The sequence below is a fragment of the Hemicordylus capensis genome, chromosome 4 (genome assembly GCF_027244095.1).
Source record: "Hemicordylus capensis ecotype Gifberg chromosome 4, rHemCap1.1.pri, whole genome shotgun sequence".
NCBI classification, from domain to species: Eukaryota; Metazoa; Chordata; class Lepidosauria; order Squamata; family Cordylidae; genus Hemicordylus; species Hemicordylus capensis.
Window position 1 is genome coordinate 289,588,984 of NC_069660.1, and position 24,033 is coordinate 289,613,016.

At 41.9% G+C, this 24,033-nt stretch overlaps 1 protein-coding gene across 2 annotated transcripts in view; it reads right to left on the bottom strand.

Moving 5' to 3' along the window:
* Window positions 1–3,096: 3,096 nt before the first annotated feature.
* The window catches only part of LRP12 (LDL receptor related protein 12), a 62,663-nt gene continuing 41,726 nt past the window's right edge, over window positions 3,097–24,033 (bottom strand). For both annotated transcript variants that reach the window (XM_053249043.1, XM_053249044.1), the window contains 5 exons: window positions 19,263–19,398; window positions 14,435–14,637; window positions 12,285–13,383; window positions 11,163–11,295; window positions 3,097–5,561 (listed from right to left, as the gene is read on the bottom strand). In XM_053249043.1, coding sequence (XP_053105018.1) covers window positions 4,701–5,561; window positions 11,163–11,295; window positions 12,285–13,383; window positions 14,435–14,637; window positions 19,263–19,398 — 2,432 coding nt within the window. In that variant the 3' untranslated portion in view covers window positions 3,097–4,700. The remainder of the gene's footprint in view (window positions 5,562–11,162; window positions 11,296–12,284; window positions 13,384–14,434; window positions 14,638–19,262; window positions 19,399–24,033) is intronic.

Here is a 24,033-nt window from a genome sequence, read left to right on the forward strand (position 1 = left end):
TCTTATACAGCATATAAACTGAACATGGATACATCTTTAGGTTTATTAAGTATATCATAAACATTTCTGGAAAATGTTAATCTTGCTTGAACAGCTACTAGAGCTGGATGCTTTAAATGATTTAATTCATTTATCAACTAAAACATTGAGTAAGAGATTCAAAAGTTGCTCCCCTGGAACTGAGAGTCATGTATGTTATACCAATATCCTGGCTGTCTGCACTAAATTTAATGTAAAAGAAACTTTTCCTCCCACTTTGTATATAAAGGGCAAAATATCAATGGCTTTCCTTCTAACAATTGCTGGATGAAACCAAAGTTAATTGTACTCAGCTGAAATCAGTGTCAACCATCATAAATACTTAGAACTCAGGTGCTGAGTGCTTATCAGTGTAGAAACAAGAACCTTATTCAGACATTATGTTGTAAGAGTGTACAGATGTATAGTGTACACACATGATGCTAAATGCAGGTACAGCAGTATACTTATCTGTACTATGCATGTGAAGAGCCTTTACCCAGGTTCACATTTTAGATGAATTCAGGTACAGTCACTCACACAAATATGTACGAGTGTACCGACATCTGTACACTCGTGCAAAATGTCTTAATAGGGCTAGGTTCACGCAAGATTAAGGTACTGGTTTCTGCATACTTGGGGAACTCCCTAGATGTGCAGAAATAGCTACGTTTTCCAATTTATAGGTTGGTGGTTTTTTTTTTAAAAAAGGAATATCCCAAACAGCCCCATAAGTTCCAGGGCAGAGCGAACAACAGTTTATCCAATTGTCTGGAGAGGGTAACTCCTGTCCTTTCTGCTACTTTTTGTTGGGGGCCAGAAGGAGATGTATTGCCACTGTTACACCAACATCCTGGATTATTCAACAGTGTTTCAACAGTAGTTCTTACTTTCATCCAGGGAATGGGGGGGAGGATCCAAAGCAACCACATATTGTGCAGGCTGTATCTATCCAAGTCTATTAAGGCACAGAAGGGCAGTTCACACGATGTAGATTAGGGTAGGAGAAGCCTCCTACTGCCCAGAGATGTGAATTTGGGGTGGTATAAAATATGTTAAATAAAAAAATTAAGGAGCTGTATTCACTCCTATTTGCCAATAGTGTGTAAGTTAAAAACAAGGTTGGAGGCTGGGAGCCCGATTGTGAGCTACACCCCAGCTGTGTAGGATGATTTTCCCGACTACCTCGTTCTGAAGCTGGGGATGGAATCTGAGCAGGGCAGGCTCATTCTACCCAGTTGGAGCTTAGCTCCCAGCTTCTGACATTGTTTTTAACTGATACAGGATTGGCAAACAGGAGCGTGCTCAGCTCCCGAGGCTTCTCCTACACAAATGACAATTGTGTGAAGTGCCTTAGAATGTTTAAAGCATTATTTGAGAAAACCAGAGACATAATAGAAAAATGAAGGAGAGTGAAGAGAAGGAACTGGTCTGTTAAAGTCCCTAAAAACTTAAGGCAAGTAGAGATGTGCACAGGTTCGGCACCAAAGCAATTTGAGCAGCGAGGTGCTGCCGGGTTGGCGGGAGGGAGAGCAGCAAGTGGGACCTTTATTTATTATTTATTTATTTGATTTCTATACCACCCTTCCAAAAAATGGCTCAGGGTGGTTTACACAGAGAAATAATAAATAAATAAGATGGATCCTTGTCCCCAAAGGGCTTACAATCTAAAAAGAAACATAAGACAGACACCAGCAACAGTCACTGGAGGTACTGTGCTGGGAGTGGATAGGGCCAGTTGCTCTCCCCCTGCTAAATAAAGAGAATCACCACGTTAAAAGGTGCCTCTTTGCCAAGTTAGCAGGGGAAGTGGAATGGGTTCTTGCCTTCTTTCCGTCGCAGCTTTCTGCTGCTACGTTGCTCCCGCCCAAGAACCTGCTAACTTGGCAAAGAGGCACCTTTTAATGTGGTGATTCTCTTTATTTAGCAGCGGGAGAGTAACTGGCCCTATCCACCCCAGCACAGTACCTCCAGGGACTGTTGCTGGTGTCTATCTTATGTTTCTTTTTAGATTGTGAGCCCTTTGGGGACAAGGATCCATCTTATTTATTTATTATTTCTCTGTGTAAATTGCCCTGAGCCATTTTTGGAAGGCAGTATAGAAAGAGAATGAATTAATGAAATAAATAAAATAAAATAAAATAAACCTACACACAATGCAGGCATGCATATGGCCTTTGCACATGCATAGATGCCATGTGCGTGGTAAGCAACACCATGCTGACCACGCAAATGGTGTCCACAAATGCATGGAGGCCATGTGCATGCTGGCACTGCGCACAGATTCTTGGGGGGAGCGCTGTCACAGCAGAAAGTTGCATGGGGTGGTGGAGAGTAGGTAAGCACCTGTTCTACTCCCTTTTAAAGGTCCCACTTGCTGCTCCCCTCCCCACCGCAGTGCCGTACCTGTGCACGGACCTTTGTTTGTACATATCCCGAATAGCAAGTATGCAAAGTGGGAGTATATTAGGAGGTTCTTTTCAAGAGGAAAAGAAAAAAGCAACTTTTCCTTTGCAAGCCTCCAAAACCACTCTTCCTTCCTAGTGCTACATTTCAATCAAAATGCTCAGGTTCAGGGATAGCAGCCAGCTCCAAAGATGACCCTCTAGCACTACAGTCAGAGCTTTCTGAGAAGTTTAATTCAGTTTGGCAAGCATCTTTAGACTTGCATAGAAGTCAAGTCATCTGTCTGTTCTCTGGTTATGGGGCTAGCCCATAAGGATAATATCTACCCTTATTTTGGGAGATGACTGGGAAAATACACATGAAGCCAAGTACAAGAGTGAAGTGGGTTCTTAAATTTTAATCTAGAAAAACATCTGGGTCTAAGGTATCAAGAGATTGGCAAAATATTGAAAAACCAATTTCCATACTTCATATGTGCTAAGGCAGGTCCCATGGTCGACTACTAAAATACCATGTTTTCTACTTGTGTTTTTGTAAAGAACACAAAAATAGAAAACAGACCTTCTCTTTAAAAAGTACCTCAATACATAATTGTTTTAATTTGATACATTTTAAAACATGGTTAGTTTGTGACAGCATAAACAGGACAAGAAATCCACAAGACTTTGAACATGCTTTAAAATGACATTCAGCAAAGTATGTAAAATTTAATAAATAGCATACAGTCACACACAAATACATTTTCATACTAAATCATTAAGCCTACTTAGACTTGCAAAGAATAAATATAACAGCAACCAACAATTTTCACCTTCTCAAAATATGGATTTTTTGATATCATGTAGAAGTAACAACCACCTGCTGGTCACAAAATTGGAAACTATGAACACTTTCCCCCCACTGGTGTATTTTGCACCAACAATGTGATGTAACAAAAACCAAACAAAAACCCTTGAAATATACGTTTTTAAAAAACAAAAAGCACAACAGGATGCCAGGTAAACCAGCCTTTAAATACAATGAATAAATAGGAAGTTAGTAAAGCAAATTGAGTTGCAGCAACGAACAACAGAAGAAAGCAACAACCCAAGAACAGAGAGATGGAAATATTATATATATTCATTGCTGTATTAAAGAATAGTACTTAAAGTGATAGTGCTTGTGCACTAAGCTCTTTAGAGAATATAATTTTAGTGCAAATCCCTTTAAACCAAACAAATTTAAACCCTGTTAGGGGAAAGAGCTATTAGCAGTTGGAACATATTTTCTAGAGTTATATGTACCTATTTCAGCTTAAAAAAACATTATATACAAGAATTAACTGCATATTTTAATCACTTCAGATATCTATCTTCAAAGATAGATGAAAAATTATTGTGAATGTTTACACCTTATTTGATTGTACCATACCAGACAAACTTATTAAAGTCAATGTTATAAAAGCTACAAAAGATTTTTTGCCATTAGTTATCTAAGTTAACTGCTGTTTGAACTTTTAAAAGGAAAAAATATATAAGTGTTTTGGAGAAAGTCTCTCCTCCCTCTGAAAAAGTTCACCATGATGACATTCATTAATTAGACAAAATATTATAAACCACAAAAGGAAAAAATATTTAGCAATAATCAGCATTTAGTATATTCAGTTACAATTATATTGGCAATAGTACACTGGATTTAATTTCAAAAGAGAATAAATATTCTGTACAAACTAGCCTGTCAACTTGGATTAAGTGCCAGGCAGCCAAAAGTGGTTGAGCAGCCAAGTTTCTGCTGTGAATTACACCACCATGTTAAGCCTATCTGAAATGGAGGCCACTTCCCAGGATTACCTTTCTCTACCTTCATGTTGAAGAATGTGTAGGAAACTGGCTGCAGATGCATAAGCCTCTGCAATGCATAAAATGCAAAATGGTCTGACAAGCCTGGCATATTTCAATGCTTATCTACTACTCATACATTTCACACATTACAGAGACATCCTATCTGCAGTTGCTTCCATGCACACGCTTTAAGACTACTCGTAGGAAAAACAGTTGCTGGGAAAGTCATCAGTAGATGACTTTGAAAGAATAACGAAGTAGCAACAGATGTACATTAGGCTGGTGGCAAAATAGTTGCCCAAAGATTCATTCATGCACAATAAAATGCGTAAGTCACATCATTTGCCCTGGAATTTTTTTGAAACTAAAAACTAGGGGATTTTTTCCTTAATTATGAAGTACAAAAACAATCACCAATATTGCTCCAACTTGCATACATTCCCATTCAATCCATACTTAACAGAGTAGCAAAGCCTCATCATCGCTTGTTTCATTTTTCAGTGTTGCTTCTAAGCAAGTGTCAGGTATCTGGGCGGTATGTACTATCCCACAGCGCTCACACGGGCCATCTCGGTTACAAGACCGTACTCCATTATGCGTTGCACTGTAAGGCTGTCTAAGTCCTTGTCCTTGGTCAGATGTGAGATCAAGTAGAGGCCTTGAACAGTCATTCACATCAAAGTCTGACACTACATCAGAAACTGGAATTAGCATTTCAACATCATCGTCTTCATCTCTTCCTCCACCCACTCCATTATCAAGCTGTCTTAAAGGACTTTGGTTCTGATTTACTGGACTTGCTCTTCCTAAAGTGAAGCGTACCCATCGTAACCCTTGAGTCATACGACTTAGTGCACTAGAGAACTGATGGCGTCCTGGACTGGAACTTGGGGGTTCCGCGCTTGTTGCTTCTCGTCCGTTATCTGTACTACCATTGGTATTCTGAACTGAGGAAGTTCCACAAACTACAGTTGCTTCTACAGCTGTTGCAGGAGGGACCTTTTGAGGCAAAGTAGCAGCAACACCACCAACTGCACCAGCTGTGTCTCTTCGTTCAGTTTCTGTGTCTGTATCATCAGATTCCACTGAAAAGAGGCTTCGGTGAGAACCATTTCGTTCAGTTTCTCTGTTAGTATTCTGGCTGGCAATATCATCCCCATCTGATGAAACCAATGCCAAGGATCCAGAATGACGAGATCTTGCAAAATTAAAAATTCTGTTCCAAATATTACTTGACCGGCCTGCAATTGGAAGTCTGATGGAGCTAAACCCAAGCTGAGATCGCACTGCTAGCCTCAAATTTTCCAGAACTGAAGCCTGCAAAAAACAAGGTATGTCAACATACACAGATAAGTCAACAATACACAGATATGTCAAATGCTGTCAAGAAACACCCCTCATCTAAACCTATAGCTCATTTCAATTTCATTTTGCTAGAATGTCTGGTGATATCAGTTTATAAACTTATAATGCTTCCTTCCTTCTAGAAGGAAGTCAGTATGCAAAGTAACTTTGTTCTGTCATTTAACAATATAAATTCTGGATTACATCATAGCATCAATGGTTATGCCAAAGTCCAAAACGTATGACTTGCTAGGGCCAAACTGTATACTGTGTTGCCCACTATCGATGTGCCCAAATAGGCTCTGGCAGCTGCAGGCAGGACGCAGTTCCATTTAGAAGCAAGTAAACAGGTCCTTACCTGCTCTGCTGCCACGCCACCATTTTTCTGGGCACTGTGCCCAGAAAAATGGTGGGGCAGCAGCAGAACAGTTAAGGACCTGCCTACCTGCTTCTTAAGGGAACTGGTCCCTGCCTCACCAAACTGGTTTGGCTGTGGCACCCAAGCTGGTTCAGCACTTCCCTAAGGAGGCACCGAACTGGTTCGTGCACATCCCTACTACCCACCCACTCCCCTTCTATGAAACAGTGAGTTTGTTACCTACTCAATCTGGCCAGCAAAAAGAAAATGCCTTGGAACAGAAAGAGCTCTTCTGAGAAGTTTAATTCAATTCAGCAATCATCTTTAGATTTTCACACAAGTAAAGCTATCAGTTTGTTTTCTGGTTCATCATTCACATGAGAAGTTAATACAGTTGTCCCTCGCCAACTGTGATGGTTCCGTTCCTGGAAACCCTCTTGGTTGGTGATTTCATGATAGATGAGCCTTTGGTTTCAATGGCAAATGGGGTTAGGGGAATCATGGTTCAAGGTAAACCAAGGGAAAAACCAAGGGAAAAAATTGAAAGAATCGCCCCCAGACCCCCGAAAATCACCCTGGACCTCTGGAAATGACCCTCTGACTCCCAGAAATGATACTCAGGTCATGGTTGGCAAGGGCAGTCACAATTTCCCAGTTGCGGATACTCAAATAGGTGATAGGTGAAGGACAACTGTATATACATGTTCACAAGTAATTTATCAAGTCCAGTTACATTTACAGTGTTTTCCCAAGGGCTATATTATACTTCCTCGGTTCACTGGCCTGCTTTTCCAGTGATCTTAAGTGTAAGTGGTTTTTCAGCAGTTTGTTTAACAATTTTATATAAGATAGGACAACATTTCCAAAAGATGACAGATCAGGGCTTGACAAATCCTAGTGCCAGATAATCATGGCACCTAAACAAGGATTTTCAGAGGGAGAGTTATTTAATAAAATCTTTATTTGTTCAAGGTAGTGTTATTTCTGTTCTAAGTAAGTTATTTGTAAAGGAGCCAAAGAGAAGTCCATTTAACACCACACCCCTCCACAAAGTCCATCTCTAAGTCTGGTAGTTCTCAAGTGTCTTGTACGGCTCCTAGATCCACAGAAAATTTGTCAATGCTTGTCAATATTTGTCAATATTTGTCGAGAAGAAGACGAGTGTTTCTAACTAAATGCATGCTACCTCCCGCAGGGCAATATAAAGTATTTTGAATGGGAGGAGGCTTCATTACTGCATGCACAGTCATAAATCTATGATCCAAATAACTAGATGTCACTTTATCTTTGTTAACATTTTACAGAGAAATATTATATATTCACTGAACATAAGAATAGTCCTGCTGGATCAGGTCCAAAGCACATCCAGTCCAGGATCCTTTTTCACCTGGTGGACCACCAGAAGCCTCTGAAAAGCCCACAGACAAGATGCCCTCTCTTTTGCTGTTGCTCCCCTGCAACTGGTATTTAGAGCCATCTTGCCTCTGAGGCTGGAGATGGTCTATAGTCATCAGACTAGTAGCCACTGATAGACCTGTCCTCCATGAATTTGTCTAAGCCCCTTTTAAAGCCATCCAAACTAGTGGCCATCATCACATCCTGTGGCAGAGAATTACATAATGTAATTCCATAATTCCAGATAATTAGGTGGTGTGTGGAAAAGTACTTCTTTTGCCAGCCCTAAACCTCCTGGCCTTCAGTTTCATGGGATGACCCTTTGTTCTAGGGTTGTGAAAGAGGGAGAAAAATGTCTTTCTGTCCACTCTCTCTACTCCATTAAATAATTTTAAACACCTCTATCATGTTTCCTCGTAGTCACCTCTTTTCCAAGAAATGAAATGACTGAATAGGAAAAAATACAGTCTGTCTCCATTTATGGAAAAGTCCATAGATACTATTGAATTTCAAACAATTCAAATATGAAGTGGGAAGTTAATAACATAGCAAAGTTTTAAGCGCCACCATGTGGCAGTAGAGTGTAAAAATAATCCCAAACAGATGGACAGCTGTGGAACTCAGGGATCATCACAGCATTTATCTAATAAGTCAACAAGATTTTTGAGGGCATTATCATAGGAGACAGGATCTAAAAAACCACTCAATTAGTAGCTTGTTTCTCTCATACAACACCATTCCATTTCACATAGCAAAGCACTTTAGAGATGGAACGAACTTTCAAAAGCATACCGTAATACAATGTGGAAGTCTATTAAATGTTTTTGCTTTTGTTTTTGTTTTTAAAAGCCCCCACTATGCATGCTTAAAGTAGTTCTTTGAATGCCAGCCATTATATAAACTGCATTTCAGCAGCCACATAATTTGCTGGTATCACTGGTCTGCCGGTGAGCAGTCAGAAGGTAAATTGTACCTGTAACTCTCTGCTGCCTTCCCTTTTGTAGTGCCATCATCAGATCCTTTTCAAAACAGTAATGATCATTCAAGGCTACAACACTGATAAGTGTATAAGGTTATCAGTGTATCAGTTTTGTAGCCTTGAATGATCAGTACTGTTTTGAAAAGGCACAGGAGAGAGAGAGAAAACAAGCTAACATGGTAGTAGTTTCTTCCCTGTGGGAAATAATTCAGTGCTGTAGCTATTACTTGTGCATTCTCTCTCTTCTGGCCAAGAGAGGTAACTGTGACTGGTATCCAACAGTCCTGATCTGGAAATAAATTGCCATGAGCTGAGCTGAAGTTTGGCACCTGCTAGTCTTTGCTAGCTCTGCCACAAGATAAAGTGTGTGCAGTGATTATAGCAAAGAGGGTAGCAGTGCTAAGATACCAAGATGCTAAGTGTGGATGGAAACAGCGGTGCAGGCAATGAGTGATTGCCTCTGACAGCAAATAGTCACTCATGAATGGCAAGAAGTCAAGTACTCAGTTTGCATTCATAAAGGGCAGGACAGTTAGATGTGCAATACATGCTTTTCCATCCAGAAGGAGATGAAGAAAGCATTCAGATAGGGAGGTAATCAATCAATCACCTAGATTTCTGCTAAACAGTGGCATCTGGTAAACCTGAAATATTTTAATAGCCCTGCATATAGCATAGGGAGCTGGACTTATTCTTTCAGCTTGAAGCACAATGAACTAAGTTAGGAGAACCTTGAAGCTTGACTATTTAAGAGGATTTCACATACTACTCCTACTACTCTATACCACTTTTCAATTAAAGTTTCCAAAGTGGTTTACATAGAAATATACATATATACATACGATGGTTTCCTGTCCCCAAAGAGCTCACAATCTAAAAAGAAACAAACATTTCTAAAAAGAAACCACAGTCACTGGAGGGGATGCTGTCCTGGCATTGGGGCCAGCTGCTCTCCCCCTGCTCAATATGAGTCACCACTTTAAAAGGTGGCTTGTTGCTTACTGGCCTTATGACCAAACAACTGTTTTAAACATGTTATGCTAGACTATGCTCTGTTATTTAGCAATTTTTTAGTTAGTTTTAAATATTTTCCTTGGAATATTTGTATTACATAAGAACACCCCTCCTGGATCAGGCCATAGGCCTATCTAGACCAGCATCCTGTTTCATACATTGGCCTACCAGATGCCTCTAAGAAGCCCACAGGCAAGAGGTGAGGGCATGCCCTCTCTCTTCTTGCTGTTGCTACTCTGCAACTGGTATTTAAAGGCATCATGCCTCTGACTCTGGAGGTGGTCTATGGTCTAGTAGCCACTGATAGACCTGCCCTCCATGAATTTGTTTAAGCCCCTTTTAAAGCCATTCAAGCTAGTGGCCATCACCACATCCCATGGCAAGGTAGGTAAATTAAGTGTTTTACAGCTGTTCCTGGAAAAGATGAGACTTGCTTTATAGAAAGATGACTGAAGTATGCCAAAATTAATAGTGCAGAAAGTAGATATCAAAAGTTGTGGACTTATGTACGTATGTAACCACAAAGTTGCACAGGCTGCCATAAGAAATCAATTAATTATTGATTAGGGATGTGCCTGGAACCGCTCCTCCGCGTTTCGGAGGCGGCGGGGGTACTCCCTTAAGGGTGGGGGAGGTATACTTACCCCTCCCACCAGCGCTCCGTTGTATCAAAGCCCCTTGGGGCAGCAGAATACCTCCCTGCCACCCCGTTGCCGTCCTTGGCCAGAAGTACCGGGCGCATGTGTGCCCGCCATATGTGTGCGTGCCTGTCTGCCATGCACACATGCCCGGTACTTCCGACCACTTCTGGCCAAGGACAGCAATAGTAGGGAAGTACGCTGCCACCCTGAGGGGCTTTGATACAACGGAGCGCCGATGGGGTAAATGCGGCAGGAAGGGTAAGTGCAACCTCCCCCATCCTTAAGGGAGCACCCCTGGTGCCTCTGAAATCTGAAATGGCCCCGGTGGCAGAAACATTTCGAAGGCTTCTATAATAGCCTCCAAAACGCTTTGGGCACACCCTTATTATCTATATATTTAATTCTCTTGGGACATGCGTGCCCAGGATTTGGCGGCGGAACTCTCGTGAGACATTGAGAGACTTCTTGGGCCCAGCGAGAGTTGAGGGGACAGAAAAAATGGCAGTGGTGGGGGCGGGCCGCAAGCAAAACAGCCAGAGGAGGTGGCCTCGGCTGGCGGGAGGTGGCGGGACAGCCTGCCCGTGACAGGTATGAGCGGCAGTAGTGGCCTGAGCAAGCGGGAGGCGGATGCTGCGGGATGGCCTGGCCAGGCCGTCCCAGGTATGAGAGGCTGCGACGGCGGGCGCCCGACCAAGCGGGAGGCGGAGGCGGCGGGACAGCCTGGCCGGGCCATCCAAGATATGGAAGAGGCGGCGGCCTGGCCGGGACTGGCCACCGGAGGCAGGAGGCATCGGATGGGAGGGAAACCTTTCAGTTCGCCGCCGCCCTGGTAAGATGGACCTGTCTGTGGCGTGAGGGGGGCAAGAGAGAGTGAGTCCAGAGGGAGGGGGAGGAGGGCAAGAGAGAGTGGGGCTGGGGGACAAGAGAGAGTGGGGCAGGAGGGAGGGGGGCAATAGAGAGTGGGGCAGGAGGGAGGGGGAACAGCAGGCCCCCCAAAAGCGCACAAATGCTCTGTGCGTGTTGGCACAGAGAGAATCCTGAGACAGGACTGAGAATCCTGGCACAGGACTGAGAATCCTGCTGTTGCAAGGAGTTGGATTACCTAACTGATAAGACAACATCTAATTCTATAATTATCTATAAATAATTCTATAAATTTATCTTAGAGATCATATGAAAGATCTTACCTGATTTGGTGAACAAACAGGGAAATCTTCAACTGGTGGAATTAAACCCTGAGCAATCAACTGTCCATAAGAAGGAGGTGCTTCTCTTCTTAACAACTCAGCTTCAACCCTTGACAACTGGGTCTCAAATGATCTTTTAAAAAGTAGAAAGTATGTATATGGGTTAAAATAATTCAGTTTTCATAAATGAGAACAATACTATTAGATCTTTGATATAATTTCATAGAAAAAACTGAGTTACACAAACTTTGTTTAAAATGTGAGGTGACCCTAAATCCCAAGAAGTGAAAGCACTAGACTACTTTCCTTCCCCACCATTTGCATTTTTATTCCTTATCAAAGCATAGGGCAGGATCCAGAGAACCATGAGCAGGAGTAGTATGCTTGTAGTATGGGGTTTTTCTGTCTCCTCTTTACCACTGCAGCCCCTTGCACTCTGTGAAATGCTACTCTTGATGCCATCTCTAGAGGTGTATCAGAGGTCCTCTTTGCGCAAGTAGCAGTGCCTTCCATCATGTAAGGGGTTCTCTGGAACCTGCCCATAGTATAATATTATTTGCTTAATGGCCAAGATGATATCCAAAACATTTAAGTTAGAATATCATATCAACAAGAGATTCTAGATCATGATGCAACAATGCTGTTGGGCTGCAGTCTATTTTAGTTTGAAAGTGGAAAGGGGAGTGCAGAGAAAGCTACCATAACTGCTGGGTTCTACCAGGTCTCCCCCAGTGTTATTTGCCATATTAGGCTTGGGCAGAGGCTCTAGGTGTTGGCTTAGGCCTGTAATGACATTGATCAACAACCAGAGACCTACATAGTGCTGTAGGTTATCTGGTGCACACTGGTTCTTCTCTAAAGACTAGATGAGGAGGGCCATTCCAGATCATAGGGTTGATTGCCTGTACTGGGACCCTAGAGGCTTCTGTGAATTTATGGGGCATTTAGAATCTTGCTGCTTCACAGGAACCATACCAATAGTGTTTTTCTGACTAGAATTCTACATATTGTATTTCATCAAATATAAGGTAGGTATTATGTCTGGACTTAAACATTTTAGTCAGGTAAATCAGAAATCATGAACTGGTAGCTGAGATCTTACAATACAATTTTAATACTTACCTTCGTTCAAACATTCTCAAAGAATACAGCTTACAAGTGCACCCCAAAGCAATGACAAGGAGTAGCCCACAAATAAGGCTCCCAATAACAGCAGCAGTGATTACTCTAGTGGGCACAATAACGGGGCAATTCTCTTCATCGCTACCATCACCACAATCATCTTGAGAATCACAAACCCAGCTTTCAAACACGCATCGATTATTTTTGCAATGGAAGTTTCCTGGCTGGCAAAAGAAGCAATTCTTTTCATCCGAACCATTGGGACAATGATTTTGATAGTTGCATCGGTCAGAGCGTGGATAGCAGGCACCATTCCGAGAGCAGGGAAATTCTTCTTTTTGGCACATGGTGCAGTTGGTTTCATCCCGTCCATTTGGACAATGCCAATAGCCATCACAGCGCTGCTGCTCTGTATAACAACCCCAGTTTCCGCCACATGGAATTTCCCATGGCAGACAGAAGCCATCTACTTGATATGTAGCATTAAATCCTCTTGCTGCATTCACCTTGTCAGCACAAAAATGCACTCTGATTTGACCAGAAGAAGAAACAACTGTAAGAGGGGCATGAGAGTCAAAAGCAGTTAGAACACGTAACAGTTTACGTGGATTCTCCTCTAATCCATCATATATTTTAACATAGTCCCCATAACCAGTACCGTCAAGTTTGAAGTCAGTGAAACGCAAAATAACTTTACGATGATCACCAGTGTCTATCAGCCAAGTGCAGTTGCTCCCTGGAGGATAAAAGTCTGGATAATTGGGAGAATTGAAAGTACCATAAAAATATTTTAGCAACTGCCCACATGTTGGCACACCACAGTCTATTTCATCTCCCAAGTCAAGACAGTCAAGATTTCCATCACATTTTGAGGATTCTGGAATGCAAGTATAAACATTGAAGCGAGACAGACACTGAAAGTGGTTGTATGCACATGGCTGGAAGGAAGCAGCAGTAGGAGGGTTAACTTTGGCACAGATTTCTTCATCGGAGTTGTCTCCACATTCATTCATGGCATTACACTTCCAAGATTCCGGAATACATTTCCCATTAGCACAATGGAACTGGTTACAATCGCAGCTTGTTTCATCAGATTTCCCTAAAAACACACACATTGAACAAATGAATATTTTATTTTTATTTTTACATTAATCACTTTATGATCTTCCTTACAGCATATCATGGTTATGCCATAGGTGGGAACTATTAAAGTATTATCAATGTAATGAGAGACAGAGTCAGCTGGAAAATAACATTTTAAGCAGCTTATTTGAATCAATATGAGTGATTCAGAGGTTTCATTGGAAAAATAACAACAGTCTGAGCAGCTTCATTTGTTACATGACGTTATAAATGCTCTTGGTACTTGAGGATATCAGATTACAAAATTTGTGTATTCCATTAAGGATTAAGGGTGAACTGTGTAAAACAGGGCTGTGCTACTTTGATCCTCCAGCTGTTGTTGGACTACAACTCCCATCGTTTCCGGGTACTGGCTACTGCAGCTAGGGACAATGGAAGTTGTAGTTAACATTAGCTGGAGGGCCAAAGTTGTACACCCCTGATGTCTACTTGGTGTGTCTCTTAAATACTTGGGAGGTTTGAGCCTGTTTTCTGAGCTAAGCTCAGAAGAGTGCTTTAGATTAATACTTTCAATATCAAGGCTTTGGAATACGCTCCTTAGTGAAATAAGAGCCTCCCCATCTCTGACAGCTTTTAAAAAGTCTTTAAAGACACATCTGTTCAGACAGGCTTTTAATTAATATTGTTTTAATTGTTTTAATGTTGTTTTAACAATTTTAAATTGTTGTGTTTTAAATTTCTTGTTTTTGTTTTTAACTAATGTTTTATTTTCTGTTTTTATTTTGTTGTAAACCGCCCAGAGTTCTACGTTTTGGGCAGTATAAACATAAGATAGATAGACAGATAGACAGATATTAGTGCTTTGGACTAATACTTTCAATATCACTACGAGAAATATTTTAAATATACTTTTAAATATGCCTAAGTCTGATATCAAAAAAATGGCCTTTTTCAGTTTTAGGAAGACAATAATGGAAAGTTGGCTTCACAAAAACTAAGCAATTGATGCATAACCGTTTTTCAAGGTTTTCTTTCTCTCCAAAACATTGGGCAACATTTCTGCTTACCAGCAAAGTATGTCAGTCTGAAGCCTTTCCGTGATATACTATCATCTGAATGAAATCTGATCCAAACGTGGTCCTGTGAAGAGATGTATGGTGATGGAATAGAAGATCCACATGCTCTGTAACCTTCCATGTTTTTGTAGGCCCCTATCGTTAGCCAATCTGAGCTGCATCGCCGTGATCCCTGAACATCAAAATCCTGAAAACTACAAGAAGCAAATAATGTTATCATATATCCTTTTTTTTGCAATAATTAGTGACATTTAACAGTTCAGAATACAGACTCTCATACAGCAATCCTATGCACACTGACCTGGAATAAACCTCATTAACTGGACACTTCTGAGCAGACATGCGTTGGACTGCACAGCACACTGAGTGTGCCAAAAATCAGCAAGGTCTATGGAAATATTTTATGTTACATTAAGGGTGAGACATTCCTGATTCTCACACATCCTATTTCTTTGAAAATGAATCTTAAAATTTTCTTCATTTATTTGGAATATATATATTTTAAGAAGTTTTAAGATTTTTAATCCAGAATACAGAACTGTGAGCTATTCTAGCTAAATATAAACTGCAGATGCACTTTTTCAAAACTAAATTAGAATTCTTTTGATTTCTTTTCTCTCAATACCACCCCACACATCTCCCCTAAAAATAGGGTCACTAAGGGGAAGTTTTAATATTTTTGCTAATAAGGCATACCATACAGAAGCGTCTCTTTTTGTCTTTTAATTGTTCTAAGAACCTGAAACACTATAAGGACTAAACTTCCTACTACACCCAACCATTGCTACATATTCTATGCAGCTTCTTTCTCTAGTAAAGACAATACTGCAAGTTCACCAGAACTGTTTTTATTTTCTTCTTTTTTGTCTGTTATGATTTAATGTGTTGTTTTAATTGTTTAATTGTTATGTGTTTTTATTATATGTTTTAATCCTGTGTTGTGAGAGCCGCCCAGAGAACAATTTGTTATGGAGGAGCTAACAAATAAAGTTTATTATTATCATCATCATCCAAGTGTTCAATGTGGGATTTTCTACATAACAATTATCCTTCTCCTGATACCCGACTCTCAATTATAACCTAAGTAAATCTATGTTCAAAAATTCTTCTAAATCTGCAGTTAGAGTAATCACCATGGTTAGAGATTTCATTTTAAGAGTATTTCTTCTGTTCAACATTTCTTTGGTGGTGTAGAAAGGTGACCAGTAGAGATAGGACACAGGTGCTATTTTCTCCACTTATCCAGATTTCAAAAAACAAACAATGAATTGGAATCAAACTTTGACATGTTTTTAAGAAGGCTTAAGTGGACAATAAGGAGTAAAGAGATTTTCCATCTGTAGCTAGTACTTAATTTGGAGCTTTAGTAAGAGTAATCACATGACCTAGCAAGCAGCACACAATATATTTGTGTGCACACTCTCCTGAGTTTACTGGGCTCTGTATGAGATGCTGCTAATCCTTGGTCTCTCACTCCTCTAGACCAATTTATGCAAAGCCTCTCCCCTTTTCAAGGTTATGAAGAAATTTTCTCAAATCTCTGTTTTCTCCTATAAAAAAACAGAAATGTACATGTAGCTCATAGGACTCAAATATCTTTGAGCTGGTCCCCAAGTGTTCCTTATTTTCTCCTGTGTAAGTCCATATTCATGTGCCTAGACATTTCTTTCCAGAATACTTTTATACTTTTGGGACTGCAACCAAGGAAATGCTATTTTGTTTCTAAATTGAATAAGTAATTGCATTTCTAACTGAAGTGTTTTGAACCGCAGCATTTTACAATTGTATGCATGAGGATATTGCCTTCTTATCTTATTTTTGGGCTTGCGAGAGGTATTCGGTGGCCACTATGAGAAACAAGTTACATGACTAGATATGCTTTTAGGTTGATCCAACAGGGCTTTGCATATGGTGTGTCAGCCTGACGTCTTTGAAACAATGAAGCTATTCTGATGATCACCAGAAGGCGTGCTAAGGGAGCCTAGCCCTCTTCCTGGTGACCGTTGGAACCACTGAGCCCAATGGTTCCAAGGCGAGCCCAGTGGTTCCAAGGTGACTAGCCCACCTAATTCCTCCTCCCCTTAAACGGGGTTATCGGAGCGAGTGTTCTGTTAACCTTGTTTTTCTGCTCGTGTGCCGCTGTGGTGTGCGGCAACACATGGGTAGACCCCTAACCGGAAGGCTACAAGCAGCCTTCTTTGCTTGGGGTTACCCCCAGAATGCCCTGCGCACTCGCATGGGGCATCCTGGGACTTCTGGGGGCCAAGGGGCCCCCGATCCCTGCAGCCCCCACCAGCTCCGTAACAGACCCGGTAGTCATGTGGGCAGCCGGCTGCCCAGGGCTCTGTGGGCGATTGTCTGATTGCCGGCAAACCACCTCGAGGCACTGCACACTAATCGTGTGAAGCACCTCAATATGTATTTTATATAGGTTGTATTATATGCACTTTACAGTTTGTGTTCTTGTGGTTAAGTAAATTCCAATTAAGAAACTGAAGCTAAGAAGCACAATGGGAAGGAAGACAGCCACTAGCATTGCTCAACAAATACTTATGCAAGAGTTCTCGCAATGCAAACAGATTATATAGCAATTCTCGAAACGCCTACTTGTTCAAGCAGATCATCTTTGGATTCGGTGTCATTTTTCTTACACAGACCCTCTAGTGCACAGTGTAAAACAGCCATAAGCAGAAGATATCTTCTGCATGCAGCAGGGCACTCTTGAATCCAACCCCATGAAACTAGTTCTGTAAGCTTAAGAGGTTTAAACCAAATTGCTATTGTCTCATGTTGTAAAGCAAACTGTTTTTGAAACTGAAGTTCCAAAAGAACTTTGCAATATTGCACAAAGATCTGCTGTTGACAAGACAAGTCACATGTTCACTGGGTTATAAGAAGCTCTTTGCATGAGGCTAAGCAGTTCTTAGAATCATGTCCCAAGTGCCTAGTTCCTAAATTTACCGATCAAAGTCAATAGTGCAGAATTAAGTGGCTCATGTGTTCTGCAGTCTGAGAAGTACAGAACAGAAGCTGCATCCATGGGTTGCATCAGAGCTAAGTCCAAAGAATGGCTGAACAACCAAAGACATGTGGCGAAGGGGAAGGGGTATGGGCCGGCAAGGGGAGACAGTTGTCTGGGGGCCCCACTGCTTGGAGGGCCCCCCCAGAGACACCTCACGTGACTCCCCATTGCCCCCTGCCCAGCCCCAAGGCCCCTCAGCCACTTGCTCTGTTTGCCCTCTCTCCTGCTTGTCCTCCTAGCCGGCAATGGAAGCAGCACAGCAGACAAGCTGCTAGGAGCTCCTTCTCCCTGCCTCTCAGCTGATCGGCGGGTGGGCGGGGCTTCCAGGGAGGCCTCCGTGTAGGCCTCAGTGAATCCTGAACTGGAGTAGGCCTGCAGGCCTCAAGCAAGCAAGGAGGCAGGCAGGCAGAGTGGCCCCTACAGTTCTCTGCAGCAGACCCTCTGCCCAGCCCAGCATTTGCCAGGTAGAATGTGAATTCCTTTTTGTGCCCCCCGCCACCCATACATAGGGATCTGCTTGCCACAGGGCTTTGATATGGGGCGGGGAGACTAAGAAGTCTCTGAATATTTAATTTAAAACAGCTTGGAAAATTTGCTGGCTTAAAAAAAAATCTACAAAGTCCTATAAGTGGCTTGTTTCATAGCAGAAAATTATAAAAACTTCTGGAACAAACAATATTATATTTATTTTATTTATTCATTCATTCATTTATAAATACACTTATGTTCAAGTTGTTTTGCAACCCAGAAGGTCTGAATGAGAACCTGTGAAGCATGTGTGGTGCTTTTATTTTATTTTATTTTTCTTGTGTGAACTGCTCCCCAATTTTGCAGGGATTTCAGGGTAAATCTGGCCAACATGTGAATGCAGCAACTCCATGCTTTAAAAGCCTCCTGTGAAAAACCTCCTGGAATCAAACTTTTCTGAATTTGTTCATTTCTTCATTCTGAGAAAACATACATAGGCTCACACTGCATGGTTGAAAGTCTCCTTTGCTAATCTGCAGCGAGGGGGCCATTTTAATAATTAGTGTTTCTAGTGTGTTCTAGGCATTAAAAGCAGGACAAATATATAGTACTCAATGTCTATCACTATATATTGTGAAGTGTGTGTGTGTGTGTATTCAGTGAAATGTATTTCCAGGCAGCATACTTATTTTGAAATATCAGACTTAAATCCTTGGGGGCCTGGGGTGTGTGGAGGCCCTGGACTTTGCGGTGTGGGGGGGCATTTTAAAATCTCGTCTCTGGGCCCACTCCAACCTTGCTACGCCCCTGGGAAGGGGGAAGCGTGTTTTGCTGCTCTACCCTCAGAATATGTTCCTGAGGGTCATGCGACATATTTCTGAAGCCAAAAAGTACTTCTGGAAAGAAGAGAGAGCAATCAAACAAACTGTTCCCCACTTCCTCTCTGTGCATGTTTGGCTGCTCAGAAAAACTCTGGGCTGAATTCTGATGCTGCCTCTTTCACAGACCTAGCTCCTGTTTCATACTTCTAACTCTGCATACTGTAGGCAATGCTACTATATATCCATAACCTAGTTTTAGATTTTGACTTTAAAAGCTGACACCCTAACATAATTCAAATAAATTTACACTGCTGCTGTATATCTGGATCTTTAATTCAAGGAAGAGAAAATGGTAAAGAAAGAAAACATTAAGAGCTAAGAGAATTTTTAAGTCAAACGAATAAAGAAACTTACAATTTCCGAATACACAAACATGCAACACAAATTTATCGATTATTTAAGTGTCTCCCCCAATACACTTAACAGTACAGTACAATACCCAAATTACCTTATGGTAATAATTTCCCCTGGGTTTGCCCGGATATACCAGCTACAGTTGATTCTGGCAGGATATTCAAGAGGCCAGCCTGGGCTAGTGATTATCCCACTTGGACCTCTAATTTGTTCTGGAATATCTCCGCAAGCTGAAAGATATGAAAATTAATATCATAAGTTTTTCTGTAAATTAACAGAATTTCATGCAGAAGCACATACTTTTTAACGGTCGGACTAAAGCATTGTTGTAATCTACAGCTGTAATACGTTAAAAATAATTTTAAAGAAGGTTGAGACTTATGAGCAGCTGGGTCATGTGGCAAAATAGGTTATGTTGGCACTGCTGCAGTGTTCCCATAGCGCTGAAAGCAGATGCGCAAGTGCTTGGGAATGAGTACAAACATTGACAATGTACATTATTCAAATTCAAAATGCTTCATTCTTTTATTCTAAACTAAATTAGAACACAATTACATTGGCGGACATCCTGACTAAATTACTTATTAGTACTACTCTAAAGTACTACTCACTATTACTAAATGAGTACTGAAGTAATATTCATTAGTACTACTCTATAGGACTACTACATTTCAATAGGAGTTCATCTGGTCAATTTAGTCAGGATGTCAGCCACTGATAACTACATTATGAAGACTAGAAATAAAATGAATGAAGTTCAATCTTTTTAAGTCAACAAAATATATATACCATCAGCAGCTTCCAGACATATGTATGCCTGAACTATTCATGCAGGAAAAATGTCTATAAAAGCAAATAAATTGCAGGTAAATAGAGCAGTATAATACAAAAAGATCTCTCTACAGTTTTTAGTTAGGCAGCTGGAATAATTTGCATTGACATAAAAGGTTCACACTTAAAAATACAAACCAGCTATAGAAATGGGAAACTGCAAACCTCAGAAATGTAGAATATAGATTTTTCATCAATTTAATAGTGGCAATCTGCTTTTACAGGAGAGTCACAGATTTTGTTTAACTACCCATTAGGTGGTGCTCTTATCCTATTACGCTTTGGGATTCTACATTCATTTATATAAGACTTTTTCTTGGGATTAATGTTATGAGACAGAACAAATAAGTGTTTCAGAGAGAAAAAAATTCCATCAAGAAATTTGGATGCCAGCTAATGTACAAGATTCTCCAACACCTCTCCTCAAAAAACCAAAATGGTAATCTTTTACAGACTTAAAATGCTGAAAAATAATTAAAAGTTATTTGCTGTAAGCGCATACTAGTAGGGTTGGGCATTTATGGCAAAGACATCACACACACACACACACACACACACACACACACAATCTATGGGAGTCTTAACACCCCACTCCCATCCAAAAGCTACTAGGGAAATCTATGACAGAAATATATCAAAACCCTGAACTACTAGGCAAATTAATCTTACTAAGTGATTTTTAAAAATCCTTATAAGTAACTTTCAGTAAACGTTATGTTTAGTTCTTTAAAATACCAAAGTCCAATTCAAGGTGCCAGTTCTCACCCATAGGTCCCAAAATAACCAGAATCTAAATATCTTAGAAAGTATCTCTCCCTTTATGGAAGTCCTCCCTCCTATTTCGTTCAGCTGGTGAGGTTCTATTAAGCAGACCATTTATTCATGAAGTGAACTTAATGAGGATACCGAGCAGAAGTTCCTTGGCTCAGCAGGAGGAACTCATCCCACTTCCTAGTCGTGGGCTGAGGGCAGTATTGGTGGGAGCCCCAGAAGGAATTCAAATCATAATTCAACGGATCCAATGATACAATAATGCAAAAACTGCATAAGAAATGAAATATATTAACCTTGACTGTATTATAAATCCTAGAATTAAATACTAATTAAACATGTGATACACTAAACAGCAGCCAATCAAAAATATATATTATAATACATAAAATATATTTGTTTTAATAATTGCAGGTGAGCAATTTTAAACAATTTTTTAACCTTTCCCTCAAATCCCCATGGGGGCTTGGGGGAAAGGTTAAAAATTTGTTAAATCACCTGTTCGCCCATTTCTTTTGTGGGTTGGGTGGTAGGTAGCACCCATCATGCCCTACTACCCAACCCACTTTGGTGTCCCTAGGAGCTACCAAGGGGAAACTATGGGGTGTTTCAAGTTTCTCCATGGCCAGAACAAGCTGTATTCAGAGTACACTACACACGTTTTGCATTACAATTTGCATTGCATTTTGCAACCCTGCCTTGACAAACACTGAATTTTCTTCATTTTCTTAGCCAATATGATATACCAGTTCTATCAACTAGAATGGAAAGAAATGATCTATTTGATCAATAAGAATATTACTTACCAGAAAATGCTAGCATGTTGATCAAACAGATCTCTAAATTTTTCTAGACACACCCTATTCTTAAGTCTGGTGGAGTTCCTGTTTAAACATTACAAGTGCCATGGCTGATCTTTTGAGGGTGCTCAGATTTTTAAAAAGTACATTTCTGCTTTAACACATCTCAAAATGAGTAGTCACAGAAGTTATGTTAATATTTATATCTTTCCCTTTCTCCAAGAAGCCCAGAGTGTACATTGTTATGCTTATCCTAACAACCACCCTGTGAGTAGGTTAGGCTGAGAGCCAAGTCACCCAGTAAGTTGTATGGCTGAATGAGAATTTGAACTTGGGTCTCCCCCGTAGTAGTCCAACAATGACTGGGAGAAGTTTCAGTGTCCCCAAAATTTAAACTAGAACTTTATTGCATATTCACCATCAGCTTGGGAAAGGGTGCAAAGAGTAGGTGTGAACACTTCAGAGGCCTCTGCATGAAGGCCCTAATGTAACCACTTTCCTATATAAATTGTGCATGAAATCTACACAGGAGAACCTCATTATACACAGATTCTATATCTGCGGTTTTGCATATTCACAGGTGTCTAATTGACACCCAGTTTCATTATCCGTAGATATTAAAGGGTTAAAACCCACATATCCGTGATTCCTAGAGGGCTGAAAGTGACTGCAGAGGTCATTTCTGGCCACCATTTTGTCTGTGGGAGCCATTTTGTAGCTCATTTCAGCAAAAAATAAAATTAAAATTGGGGAGGGGGAATCCACAATTTTGTGGACCATTTGGGGGGCAATGCGGGACGCGAGGAGACCAAAGGAGCATAGTAGAGCACTTTATTTGCCCCATTTTTGTGGTTTTTTGGTGTATGTGTTTTTAGTCTGGGAACCTAACCCATGCATTCCCATAGACTCAATGACTCATTATCTGCAATTTTGTTGTCTGCGGTAATATGCAAGAACGGAACACCTGCGGATAATGAGGTCCACCTGTATAATGGTAGCACGGCAGTAATCTAGCTTCTTTCTTCCAAAGTAGGGAAGAATACAGAAAACGATTTTTCCACAATTCAGACCAAGTACATGCATAAGTGACCCTAAAATCCCAAGCTATTTCTTACCCTAATGCAGGAATACAAGAGAGATTTGTGGCATTATGCAATATGGATGTCAAATACAAAATAGCTAGAGACCATGTTGCTGTTCCAGTGTTAGGCTTTCTGAGTTCTTATGGGTTGCATACAAAGGACAAATGCACTTCCCCACTTTTGCTATGGAGGGCTTCCACTTTCTTCCCACTGTAGCCCCCTGTGCCTCCCAAAACAGCATAGGACTGGGCATGAAAGTATAGCTGAAGGAGGGGATCTGCAGAAAGTGGAATGAAGCAGACCTTGGGGGGAATAACCCTAATTAGCCAACCTGCACAGTGCATCTGTGCGCTCTTTGGGGCTGGCTGTTCCCCCCTCCCTCCTGCCCCCCTCCCACCCTACACTCTTGCCCCTCTTCCCTCCCTCCCGCCCCACTCTCTTGCCCCCTCCCCTCCCTCCTACCCCACTCTCTCTTGCCCTCCCTCCCCCTCTCTCACCCTCCTGCTCGTCTCTCCTGCCCTCCCTCCCCCGTGCCCCAGTCTCTCCTGCCCTCCCTCCTGCTCCTCTCTCCAGTCCTCCCCCTCCCCCTGCTCCCTTGCCCTCCTTCCCCCCTCCCATGCTCTCTTGCCCTCCCCCTGCCCCCCGCTCTCTTGCCTTCCCCCCTCCTCCATGCTCTCTTGCCCCCCCCTCCCTATTTTGCTCTCCTTACAGGGCGGCCAGCAGGTGGCCAAAAAGGGCCCAGCCGCCGCTCCTCCTCCCGGGTGGCAAACAGGGAAGTCCCGCTGCCCGGTTCCCTCCACCCCAGCATCCCACGGGTGCCTGGCCTTGGTGGCTGGTCCCGCCGCCTCCTGGCCGAGAGCCGCCTCTGCAGCCGTGCCCAGTGCCTCTGTGGCCTGGCCTGCCGCCAGGCTGAGTGCCGCCTTTTCAGCCAGGCCCATCGCTCCAAGTGCCACCTCTGAGGCCTGCCGTGCCCACTGCTGCCGCTTTCCAGCCTCTGCGGCCGCCTCTTCAGGGCCGGCTACCTCTCTCCCACCCCCACCTTCTGCCCCAGTCTCCAGGCGGGGATGGGCCCAGGCTGCCAGGCCGAGTGCCGCCTCCGTGACTGGGCCCGCCGCCACTGTTGCCGTGGCCTGGCCCACTGCCGGCCAATTCTCCTGGGTGCACCAGCCAATTAGGCACCTCCGCCGCCCAGCCAATCAGGCTGGGTGCCAGGACGCACATTTGAAGGCACACCCAGGAGAAATAAATATATAGATAGTTGCATGAGTAGAAGTGCCACTTGTGTAAGGCACCACTGAAGATATCCCAATATAAATGAAATATCAAGAGGTGGCCAAGGTAAGTAGGCCACAATAGCAGCATTACACTGCACTGCAGTCAT